At 40.9% G+C, this 13,304-nt stretch overlaps 1 protein-coding gene across 1 annotated transcript; it reads left to right on the top strand.

Annotated features, from left to right (window-relative positions):
• The first annotated feature begins 1,477 nt into the window (after positions 1 to 1,477).
• Positions 1,478 to 6,307, top strand: cmtr2 (cap methyltransferase 2). The gene is made up of 2 exons (XM_071525214.1): positions 1,478 to 2,728; positions 3,933 to 6,307. The coding sequence occupies exons 1-2, from the start codon at positions 1,478 to 1,480 to the stop codon at positions 5,004 to 5,006; spliced, it is 2,325 nt and encodes a 774-aa protein (XP_071381315.1). The 3' UTR covers positions 5,007 to 6,307.
• Positions 6,308 to 13,304: the final 6,997 nt, after the last annotated feature.

Raw genomic sequence — 13,304 nt, 5'->3', positions numbered from 1 at the left:
CAAAACAATCACAAACTAATCTCAAACTGGTTACATCCTCATCAAATCTTCTCACCTGATATGCACAATTATTAAAATAATGTAGTTATAATGATGACACACAGCTACTCAAGCACACTATTGTTACACATCCTCACACTTTACAGTTAAATTGCAATACAATAACTTTCAGTAGTCTTGATGTTACCCAAGACTGTAAACAGATGACTTGTAACATCTTTCTACTCCAAACCCTTTGTTGTCTCAATAAGTGCTGATGCTAAAAGATTAGTGGTGTTGTGTTTGTCCATGTCTGTCATAGAAAAACAGTTAACACTTGTTATTACTTGTTTGACAAGATGCACACAGCTGGTAAGCATTTTACTAGCTAGTTTTCTCTTATTATCTTTTTACTTAACAATGATCAAGGTTGACCACTGCCAGTTTTGCTTTCCCTGAGATTCTCCTTATAGTCACAAACGTGTAAGAGGCTAGCAGGACTTGTATTCATGGAGCCTCAAGTCTCAAACTTGGAGGATTAACTAGACAAGAACAGAGTCTGTACAGACAGTCCTATGGCACATTCATGGTGATCCATAAAGACCTAATTATCATTCATTTTGACTGTGATCTGACCCTCAGCTGCCCTGAGAGAACATAGTATGGAGAACATAGTAACTTTAGGCTGCATAGCTTGCTAGTGAACATTAGCAACTGAACTGTTAACAAACATAGCTTGGAGCATATTACATACAGTACATACATGGAATCACTGCTGATACAACAGTGTGATTTATGATAAATGCCAGAGAAAGTGTTGCTGTATTGCCATTCATCACTGTATTGCAGCAGTCATGCAAAGTAATCAAGGAAGAACCCAGCAGTACATTCTCCCTTTGAGCGATGTCATCTAAATCATTTGCATATGAGAAGAGCATTATGGGAGTTTTATAGTTAAAGTTAAATTTTACTTGCTTTTAATAATTAGATATTGTTCAATAAAGAACAGATGTCATTCGTTAAAAAATATTTTTACCACACATTTACCACATATTGTCATTGGAAGAGGTCATGTTCTTGTTTTGTAGTAAATGTTTGTTGTAGGCTAGATGTAGAAAATCTCTGTTATTCCAGGTGGGTGAAGTTATCGTTAGTCTTTACAGTCGGCCCCATCTCCTGAAGGCACCACATCACAATGAGTTGAAATTGGTAGTTCACTACCTCTCCTGCATGTAGAGAAAATTTGAAAGGTTGCCAGACCTTGCTGTTAATCCATGTAAAATGTCCATAAAGTTATCTGCAAACAATAGTTTATATCCAATTATTTTCCTCAGATTGAATCTACTCTATGCCATGTAAGCAGGTCAAATAGACACTGTACAGACTACTAGTACTAGTGGATTACACCAAATCAGAAATTGGATGGTGTAAGCTTAGTTTTTTTAATCAATGCTGTTCTAACTCCTGTTGTTGTACTACAGGGTGTGCAGTGGGGAGGATGAGCAGGGGCAATGGAGCCAGGAGGAAAGTAGGCAGGCTGCAGAAGTCCAGCAATATGGTGGCCCTTGACCCTGAAATGGTGGCTGAGATTAAAGATCTTTTCAGTAAGGTCAGAACCTATGCCAAACCGACCATTGGGGAGTGGTGTATCCCTGACCCAAATGTTGCCCTCAGTCGGCCTCCACAGGAACACTGCGGGCTGCAGGGCCTGAAGGCGTCACTGAACGCTGTGAAGAACCAGCTCAGCGACAAGGATGTGAAGGTCTGGCATCAGCACACCAACTCCACTAATCGCGCCGGGAAAGTCATTGCTGCGGTACGTTCTGCTGCCAATGCGGAGATCTGCACTCAGGCCTGGTGCAAGTTCTACGAGATCCTGGGAACCTTTAACCTCCTGCCAGAGGAGGCACTGCAGAGCGGAGAGCTGAACACGGTTCACCTGTGTGAAGCTCCAGGGGCTTTTATAACCGCTCTAAACCACTACATCAAAACTAGCGAGCACACGCGCTACTGTGACTGGAGCTGGGCCGCCAACACTCTCAACCCCTACCATGAGGCCAATGGGGGGAACACAACCATTGCGGACGATCGGCTCATCGCTAACACACTACCTTGGTGGTTCTTCGGCTCGGACAACACAGGCAACATCATGAGCCAAGAACATGTGCTGGAGCTGCAGGTGTTTGTGGGTAACATGCGTAGAGTTGATATGGTGACGGCAGATGGGAGTTTTGACTGCCAGGAGAACCCCGATGAGCAGGAGGCTCTGGTGGCGTCGCTGCACTACTGCGAGGCTGCGGCTGCACTGCTGCTCCTCAGCCCCGGTGGCTCCTTTGTACTGAAGATGTTCACCCTGTATGAGCACTCCTCCGTCTGCCTGCTCTACCTGCTGAACTGCTGTTTCCGCTCCGTCAGCATCTTCAAACCTGCCACCAGCAAGGCAGGGAACTCTGAAGTGTATGTTGTGTGCCTGCACTATGATGCCAAGGAAGCTGTTAGGCTTCTGCTATCAAAGCTAATTCGTAACTACGGACCACATCTGGCTGACCGTGAGGCGCTTTTCCCTAATTCCCTAATCCCACCATCGTTTCTGGAGCAACATGAACAGGTGTGCTGCTACTTTCACACGCTGCAGGTGGAGACCATCAAAGAGAACCTGCGACTGTTTGAAGGTATGAGCGCAGAGCAGAGGCAGCGGCTCGACTGGATTAGGGATTACACGGCCCAGGAATACCTGCAGCGCTTCCAGGTAGGAATGGCCAGGAATTCTTCAGGTCCTTAAAATGGCTGTTAAAGTCTGAAATCACATTATCTAAACCTTAAGAAGTTATGGATACACTTAAACATAGCATTGTACATTTTAAATTCGGTTTTAGAGGTCTTAAAAATGTTATACGCTATTTTTCCAGTGAGAAATCAGCACAGTTTGACCTACAGTGATTTCAGAAAGTATTCAATCTCTTTGACAAGTCAAAATTAATTGATGATTTTTGTCAACAATCCTCACAAGATACCCCATTATGACAAAGTGAAAACATGCTTTTACAAATTTTTACAAATTTATTGATCACTAAACCTAACCCTAACTCAAATACATAAATATCTCACTGAAATAAGCATTCAACCCCCTGAGTCAAAACTTTGTAGAAGCACCATTGGCAGTGATTACAGCTTTGAGTCTTCTTTGATGTGTCTGTATTAGCTTGGCTCATCTGGATTTTGTGATTTTCTCCCATTCTTCCTTGGTGGGATCCAATCAAGTTGTAGAGATATCTCAAAAGGAATCTGGATGCCCCTTAACTCAAGTTGGAGTGTCACTGCAAAGAGGTTGAATACTTACTGAATCAGTGACAAGAAAATCCAAATTTAATCTGTTTTGAATTCACGCTGTAACACCACAAAATGCGGAAAAAGCTGCATTTAAAATGTGAAATTGGCCTTTAGTTACATTCTAACTGGCATGGGAAGTGCTTAAAAAGTCTTAAATTTAACTTGATCAAACAGACATGACATGGCAATGGTTCATAAGTCAGCAGGGCTCCAGACTAACTTTTCCACAGGTAGATAGGTGCTGCCAGCATTTTAGATTGTCATGCATGTCACTTCCTCTCATAATATTTACGTCCTTTAAAATTGACATTAAAAAATTTATTAAAATTGATTGGCTCGTCTCGCTTGTTCACCATCCATGACAATCCATTTTTGACAAGGATGTTACCATCTGAGCTGCCTGCCTCCTGTTTGATTTGCATGTGTTTCTGGTTGGATTCACACACAAGTTCATTTCTGTTTACGTAGCTCCTTTATGTGGATTGGAGATGTGTTGCATTTACACTGTTGTTGTTGTTAGTGTGACCAAATACGAGACGATGCACCTAAGAGTTTTGCATCGGCATATCCCCAATGCAAATAACTGGCTTGAGATTATTAAAGTGTCCCTCCTCTGTGTTTAGGTGAGCTTCCTTCCACGAGCCCGCTGGCTGTCTCGTAACACGGTGAGTCCCGCCTGCTGCAGCGTCTCAGCCGGCCGGCCTCTGGGACAGAGGAAGCAAATGGGCTCCTTCAACCAGCGGAGGGAATTGCAGACCCTGAGCTGGAGGGAGCGCGTTGAGAGGGGTTGCCACGCTACCTGGGTACAGAGACACTGCACCGAGGCCAGTGGGACCGGCTGTGTGCTGGAGGGGCCACTGGCAGAGTGTCACACTGCCTCCTGGTACGTTATTGTGGGGGCTGCACTCCCTACAGTCAGAAACTCTCCGTTCTGTGAAGGAGGATTGTTGACCCACCTGAACGAAGCCCTGGTGCAGACAGCGGAGGGGTCAGCAGTACTGTGGGATCGTGTCCCTCCGTGTCACTCCTGCCATGTGGTTTCTGCTGCCTCCATCTTGTCAGAGGTGGCAGGTCTCTGCGACTTCTCAGCACCCAACCTTAATGATGGGAGCAAAGTGAAGACACAGTGTCTGGTGTTTGGCTGCGGGTCAGTGTGGGCTGCCTGCGAGGGACAAATTGGGGATTTAGTTGTAAAGGTTTCTGCAGAGCCCTCATGTCCTGGGGAGAGCTGCATCACGCTGCATGACGGGGAACCGCTGTACCAGCAGGAGCTGTTGGGCTGTGTTGTGTTTTCCCTGCAGAACCTGAAGGCTGGGGACGCCCTGCTGCTGCCGCTCTTCTCCGCCCTCACCCGTGTCACTGCAGCACTCGTCCTCTGCCTGCATCTGTGTTTTCGCTCAGTCACGTTCAGGTGTCCAGCCCCCTCTGGTGTGGTCGGGACGATGCTGGTGTGTGTCGGCTTCTGCCCTGAAGCTGCTGCCCAAATACTCCCCCATCTCATTGACCTGCAAAGCCGCATGGGACAGTTGGCAAATGGGGAAGAGAACACAAGCAAGAGTCAGTCTTCTGGGTGCCAGAGACAAGTCCTACAGTTTGTTCCCATGGAGGAACTCCTCACAGGAGGACTGACCGACTTCCTGTGGGCCATGAACTCTGAAATTGTCCAGCAAAAGCTGCATTTGCTCATGCAAGCTTAGTGCAGTTTAGTAGGTTGTGCCTCTGGGATGCATTATTCCTTCATTTCTTACTCGTGAAAGCTGTTCCAGTATCAAGTTGAACAATGGCTCTCTAGTTCCCTTACAGACTGTTTTATTTCTGTTGAATGAGCAAACTATTCAGCTACAGGAGCTTCATTTCTTTCAAAGTTATGGTCACTGAATTATTATCTGTTGTTGATTTAGTCTCATGTTGTTCAATGTCTGTCTTTTAAGCCACCCAACAGAGATGGTGCAAGGTTAATTACTGTATTCCAAAAAGGCTATATTGTTTGCAATACTTTTTTATTTAACCTGGAATTTGTTTCCGCAGTTGATGCATTGAATAGGTATCGAAGGGGTTCTCCAGGGAGTTACTGTAATGGTATATGAGGACATGAAATGACTAATGGAAAATCATATCATGAAAGCCAGTGATTCTCCAAGTTTTCCATTAGCACACTACTGGAAATCATGATGAAAAATTTTAACTATAAGAAAGATCGTAAAAAACAATAGAAAGTGTTACAAAACAGCAACAAGTGCACTATGTTTTGGTGATGCAGTAATTACCTTTTTAAAGATCTTGAAGTACATGAGTGACCACATCTTTGAATCCACAGAAGAAGATGTGGCATAATGGTTTGCCCATTCATTAGGATAGGTTCAAATCTTTTATTCTAAACAAATACAAATGTTTAACCCAATTTGCCATGAAGCCTAAACCTTCACTTTACTGGATAGTTCTCAACATATTTATTATTGCATAGGAAGGTTGTTTCCTCATTTGCAATGTTGAGTAATTTCAATCCCAACAATAATGTATTTGTACTGCATATAAGAAGCATTTGCTATGCATGAAACAAACAACTTCCAGTACTTACTGATCAGCAGAAATCAACCATCAGTATGCTCAAAGAGGATTTTAATACTCCAAACCTGAGCACCATACCACTTGTCAATTATAGAGATATTTGCTCTGGAGTGCCTCTTATCATTAACAACACATGGATTCATCACAGGATGTTGGGAATACCAAACTGCCTTGTAGCCTTCATGTAGCCTGTGACTTACCTGCTATTCAGACCATACTGATTAATAAATAATTATCTTGTGTGTCTGATGTGAAGCACCTTTTCTTCACATGTCAAAGTCAGGTCTGGGTGCTCTGGGTGTAGGGAATGGAAACATGTTTCTACACATATTGGTTTCCCTTTAAAACATACAGTTTGTTTCTGTGTATTTTGGTATTTTTCTATTTTTTTTTTTTTTTTTACATTCATAATATGAATATTATGTAACTGAGGTGTTTATGTTCTTAAAAAAACAATAAAAATGTGCACTGACAGATGGCATAAAGCTTTCATTTTTCATTTTCCTGAGATAGCCAGGGTGCTGGTTTTTGACTGATTTTTTTCACTAGTTTTACAGTCTAAAATAGAGCTATGTGTGCATTTTTTTTTTTTTTTTGAGTTTATTAACTTAGGGTCTCTCTAAAATAAACACAAGTTGCTGACATCAAATTAAAGACTGATATGCAATGATTCATTTTAGCTGCTCCATACAGAATTGTTTGTAAGACTATTCAGTATTATCGCCACCAGTATTGTTTCTTCCTCTACTTGTGCTCATTTAAAAATCTAGTCTAATAATCATTAACTCCTACATCAGTAGGAGTCAATAAGATAAATTACATCAGCAGAAGTTTGACCAATAGAGGTCACTTGTTCATGGTGCGAGTGGAAACACCACAGCCTGATAGTGGAAGAAGAATTAGCATCAATCCTATTGAAGGGTCCAACATGTTCTAATTAGAATATGTAGTAAAAATGTGTTTTTTAGCAGAGCAATTTAAAATATGTGCAAGTGGACAGATGGAGAGTCAGATAAAAGCCTCTTCACTGGTGATAGTTACAGATCCCCAGTTCAGCTGTCGGTGGTTTGACTGTTCATCATCTCATGTGTAGCTAGTTATGTGTGCTAAAGTGAAAAGGTTTTTACCAAAGTTAAATGTTGCTTTAGGATACGCCACAAAGACCACAGACATAGTGACACAGTGTGTTAACATGAGGCAGGGAAGTAGATGCAGAGGATTAGGTGTAGGGAGATGATTGTGCGATTGTATTAGTTGTAGCCCAGTGCTGCTGCTTCCAAACTTGCTGATTTGGAGTGTGTGTGTGTGTGTGTGTGTGTGTGTGAGTGAACAAAAAAAGTATTCATGCATTTATATGTGTGGGTATATGTTCCTTTAGAGCAGGTCTGTATGGGAAAATGTTCATTGATTGGGTAAAATGATGTTATATCTTATATTAAAAAGGAGCAAAAGGGCCCCTTTTAGGTTAGGAAGAGGATTCAGATAACCTTTTTTTAAATGATATTACCCCTGGTATCTTTATGCCACTATCTCCCAATCATTCATTTTTATTAGCCCGTCTTCCACCACAATCATATCTCAGCTGCTTTCCATATTTGCGTAACGCAGGCTTTGGTGGATATGATTTTACGGGTTGTTAAAGTTGAATGATTTTTTAGGAAGAATGCCTGCAGACTGAGTTGATGCTTTCACTTTGATCAACCTAAGTTTCTCACCATCTGTGAATAAGGAGAGGAAGATAAAGTTGAGGAGCGGGGTTTGCAGAGGCGTTATAATGGAGAAGTCAGTTGATTTATGTAATGTCTGTCCACACAGCGTCTCCTGCGGCATACCTTCGACTCTAGCACCTACTAATGAAGAAGAACTGACCAGATGGTTGGATGAGGAAAGATGGAAACAATCCTGCCTGCAGTAGGTTCAGTCAGATGGCACAGACAGCACTGTCTCTCTGTCTGTGTGTGTGTGTGTGTGTGTGTGTGTAAGCGTAATTACTAACACTAAAAGTAACTAAGGAATTAAAGAAAATGTTTTATTAAAGTACGATAGAAATAAAAACTGAAAAGAAACGATATGCCTCTGAACTGACGGAAATCATCAAAATATCTAATAATAGCAAAAATGAGAGTTTGTGGAGAAGAGAACTAAATCTCTATCAAAACATCAATCATTTTCCAACAATTTGCACTTGGGCCATTCTTTAATGTTGGTACACATTCAAAATGTTCCCTGTCAAAATACTTGGAGGCCATTGGACACGTTTCCAGCTGAATTTATTCTTTCTTTCTGTCCTTTTCTAGTTCATGTGCCTTGGTTGTAAGGCAAGGTCGCGACAGTTTTGTTTTTCCTGTCAATATACCACAATGGAAACTAAATAAAATGCAACCTAAAATAACACAATACAAACAAAACCTGGCAAACAACTGAAATTTAAAGGCAGTCTATGTAAGATTTTCATTTTAATCTAGGCTACAATCTTCTCAGTAGGTCAAAAGATGGTCATAAGAGGGATGAACGTCTAATCTATTCATTGCCCCATTTGGTTTGTTGTTGTCCCCATTCAGCTCAATGTATTTTTTTACGGGTCAATCCTGATGTGAAGAACTGATGCAGAGTTGGACGGCAACTAAATCAAATGCAAACTAAAATAACACAATACAAACTAAAACTTCCAAACTTGGCACTGAAATGGTGGCACTGAGGAGGGAAGAGTAGATAAAATAAATTGGCAGACTATCTACTGAGATTGGTGTTGTGGGTTCACACACATACTAACGTTAACACACACCCATAATAACACACAAAACTCACCCAAGGTTACCCGTAGCTCACAGCTCAAAGTGTCATTTAATGACCTCTGGAGTTTCTGTTAGTTTTGTAATATTATGGATTTGTGTTAAAAATTGGATCAAATTGGTAGATTCTCTCTCTCTCTCTCTCTCTCTGTCTCTCTCTCTCTCTCTCTCTCTCTCACACACACACACACACACACACACACACATACACACACACACACACACACACACACACACACAGACAAACGAATACACACACACACAAACAATTTAATGAGAGAGATTGTGGAAGAGAAAACAATGAATTGTCTGCTATATGTATCAGATTGTGAAAATGTCAGTGCAACAAGGGTGAGATTTGATAAAAGTAAGGCGTGTCTGTGTGTGTGTGTGCGTGTGTGTGTGTGTGTGTGTGTGTGTGTGTGTGTGTGTGTGTGGGAGATTGGCTTGTAAGTGATTGGCTTGTATTCTGTACCAAGAATGTAATCCTTCCTCAATGCAATATATTCTACTGTCACCACTCTATCCATTCCAAATCTGTTGTCACACACACACACACACGCACACACACGCACATACACACACACACACACACACACACATACAAGTACCCATGCCTCAGTGCACACACAACCCAACAAACCAATATACACGCCCTCCTCTTCCATATTTTCTCTTTTGGGCACCGAGACTTCTGGGATTGATAACCATTTCCTCTCTGTGGGTGGACTGACAACATGATTCTCTGAGTACAGTTTCAATATACTGTATGTAAAGGGGAACAAAGCTGCTTTCCTAAAATTGATATACTGTATACTTTCAAAGTTTCTATCAATTTTTTTGAGGAAAGGAAGTTGATCTCCAACACTGCTTAATTAGTGCATGTAGCTGTGAAAATACAATGAAACCCCACCAAGAATTAATGTTCTGTCATTATGGCTATAATTACATGAAAAAAATGTATGGTTCACTAGGTAATGTAGATTTAATTTATGATATGCAACAATTTCCAGTTATTTCTTGCTTGTTGTGTTCATAAATCCAACTGCTGCTTTGTGTACAAAAAACAAAAAAAGACTAGTCTGGTTCCACTGAAACAGAGCAAACAAGATATTTTAGAAAAGCAGGTTCAGGTGATACATATGATCAAGAGAAGACAATAATGAATTAGATGCATGTTGGCACTAATAAACCTTCAGGCAAGCATGTAAATTAAAAGGCACACTGTAAAATTGTCAGTCAAAAACGCTGAGAGCCACCAGGACGAGACTATGTGTGTTTACTGTTGAAGGCATCTGGGATGATATGAATGTCAAAATTATGGATATAACAATAAAATAAACCTATATAGCATTTGTCTCTTACATATCTGTAGTACTTAGACATGCAGACAATACTGGCTCCTGAGTCAGCTAATGGCTCCGTTGCCTCTTGCTGCGAACAATGAGTCCAAATGGGGTTTGTCAAAATATCTCCAAAAAATCCAGTCTGTGAAAACAATATGGCGACCAACCGATGTATTTATATCCACAGCTGGAAAGCAGCAGCACTGCACCATTTCCACTCAGTAGATAGTCTTCTACCAAACTCTACTGTTTACAATCTGAGCTAACCGTCCGCTAACTACATCACGCCGCCCGTAACGCACTTTCACCCCACAGCAGTCTGTGCTGCGGCAGAGGAAAACAGTTCTGTGATTTCCTGATTACTTAAAGTGTGTGTAATGGTGGAAGTGTCATGTTTACTCTCAACTCCCCTGTGGAGCCTACAAACGGCTTGTTTGGAGATATTTTGACAAACCCCATTTGGACTCACTGTTAGCAGCAAGAGGCCTAGCAGCGGAGCTCACAACCAACAGCTGACTATACAGCTAAATTGTATATGTCCAAAATCACCAAACTTATCCTTTATGTTTGGACAATGCTAACAAAACATTTTGGCTAACAGGCTACTATGATACTGAAAGACAGCTAACCTAATGGGGCATAACAGCATAGTGGAGTGGATCTGTTCTTCTTGACGATACAGTGGTGAATGATGTGGTTGTCCTGATTATTCCAGGACTGTAGTAACTTCACCTACAGCAACAGCAGATGCTGCACACCTAGCCAGGCTCTGTGGGACTGGACAGCATTGGGACTTCTCTGTGTGTTTGTTTGCGTTCGAGCGTTTGAGCAATTCAAAGTGAATCTTCTTCCTGGTTTGGTTGAGGCTCCTCCTTTGTGCCGAAAGTCAGTCCTGCACATTTTGTGGGAAATCGTACCTTGGGGACAAACATAACATAAACACATAGAGAGCAACACATAACCATAACCAATTTACACAGCGATGGTCTCCTTTTTCTCCAGCCATTATACTATGCTATCAAAAATAATGTGAGAAAGATATATTGAGGTAAATATTCTACACTGGGGGCTTTAAATGTTCGGGTGATTTTGTAACAATGGAGTATGAAGCCTTTGGTGAGGATGAAGCTTGAGGATGACAGTTGTGCCGCAGCGCTGCTCCTTGTCCAACTCGATGAGGAACATAGAGCTAAACACTCCACTAAGCAATCACAGTGAACATCTGCTCTCCGTCACAGTGACACTGCGGCGCGATGTAAACGCGGCGCCCCTCTCCTCCTGCAGCTGCTGTCTGACAGCAAACCGCTCCGCAGAGAAGAAACTGATGATCTAAGCAGAGAGAAGAGAGAAGAATGAGAGAAATAAGAAAAGGAGAGATGTGGCTTGCTACATCTGGCATGGCAGACAGCAGAACAAAACAAACTTTTGTAGTGTAAGTTCCTCTCATGCAGCCTGCAGGCCGGGGGCTATTATAATTTAGTCTCCATATGCTAAGAGCGAAGCCGTCTGAGCCCCGATGAACAGTCAGTGAAAGTGCACAAAGCTCTGCTATTTTCTGCAGTGATTATGGAGATGAGAAAATTGAATGGACTAAGTAGAGTATGTATAGATAAGAAAAAAATAGAGCTGTGAACATCTAATCTACCCCAACTGGGATGTGTTGAATTGAATTGGAATCGAATAAAATCTCTGTGGGATAATATCAGTCCTGCTCATAAACTTGAGGGTTTTTTTTTTCCAGATGAATCCAACAGCACAGTTGGAGAATGTGCTGGGAGAAATGAATTACAATCATATTTCCCTGTGTTGACGGGATAATTTTAGTATATATTGTTGGACAGAATCTCAACCATTAGGTAAATGCTATACGGCTATAAACACAGAGAGGTGGCTATAGGGAAAACATTAAAAAGTCACCAGAGGAGAAAATTGGGGATTGGAGGTCACAAATCTTTCCGCATGGCAGGTGTTTTCCATTCATAAACAACAACAACCTATTAACCTCTGACACCTGGGCTGGATTGGCATGTCAGTCTTTGTCGCATCTGGAAATACTGCAGTTTGGTTCCTGTTCTAATGGTTGGCTTCATGGATTGAGTATGTAAATCATGTTGGATAGTCTCAGATTTATTGCCGAATCATATTGGTCTTAGGCTTTTTCTTCTTAAAATGCTAATCAGCTTGACTCTCTTCTTTTCGGCATTCCTGCTTTTCTGACCGTTATCAGTGGAGAGAGACAGGGAACAGCTTGATGTAATGCAGCTCATGAGCTGCGACCCACAACACTAAAAAACATTATACATGTATGTCTGATGGCATATATGAAGCCCTCTTTGCATATTTGTTACATGTATTTCAGTCAACTAAATAACTAGTTGTGTGAACTTGATTACTGCTGAAAAATTATTTATTTACAGTTCGTTCACTGATTATTTGACTGATTATATTTCTCCTCAAATTTTTGCCCAACTCATGGTTGGTTTCATGTTTTTCATTCTATTCAATATAATTTCCAGTGCATGATTGGTCAGTATAAATCTTTATGATTTCATGTAACTTGTGCAAAATAATCAATTTCAAAAGTTTACTTGTAAATGGCTAACATCTTATGAACTTATGGACATTACATTAGCCTCAAAATTAATTTTATACATTTTAGACTATTTTCTTTAATTGTATGCAGACCATTTTTGCCCAGGTGCTGTCCTTCGATGAAAGTAATAAGTATTAAATCATAAAATTTTCCCATATAGTCTTTTTTTCTTAAGCAACTTTTCTTAAAAAAAAATCTATATTTTTCTTAATGATATTGAACATTATGTGTGTCTGGGAAATTGCTGTTCACCTTGTCATAATGGGGTAAATGCTCTTTTAAGAAACCAGACTTTTCTGCAGTGACATCACAGCCAGCAGACTTTTTCAGTGGAGGAAAAAGTGCTAACTAAGCCCAGTGAGTATTTATACTTTATGTTTTCTAATATTCATATGTTGGTAGTTTGATGTGGTCAAGCTTAACATGCCAATCCTTTCAGGCTAAACAATGAAAGAAAAATACAATTTTGTTATTGCAAAATATGATTGTGAAACAAGACAAAGTCTTCTTCAACAATCCAAGATTCTTCATACAATACTCTTCATCATCTGTTTTCTCTTGCCTTATGGATGTGCTGCCCTCCTCTAAAGCACCACCCTGTACTCTTAATAGTTTTTAAAAATAATTCAGTAATATCATCAGACATCAAGAACTGTGATATAATTAAAAACTGAGAACAATATAATGAAATCCTTT

Source organism: Centroberyx affinis, unplaced genomic scaffold (assembly GCF_046629955.1).
Source record: "Centroberyx affinis isolate AG114_WGS23_722 - 3 ecotype Tasmania unplaced genomic scaffold, CSIRO-AGI_Caff_v1 ptg001273l_1, whole genome shotgun sequence".
NCBI lineage: Eukaryota > Metazoa > Chordata > Actinopteri > Beryciformes > Berycidae > Centroberyx > Centroberyx affinis.
The sequence above is the reverse complement of the archived record's forward strand: the minus strand, read 5'-3'. Positions and strand labels throughout refer to the sequence as shown.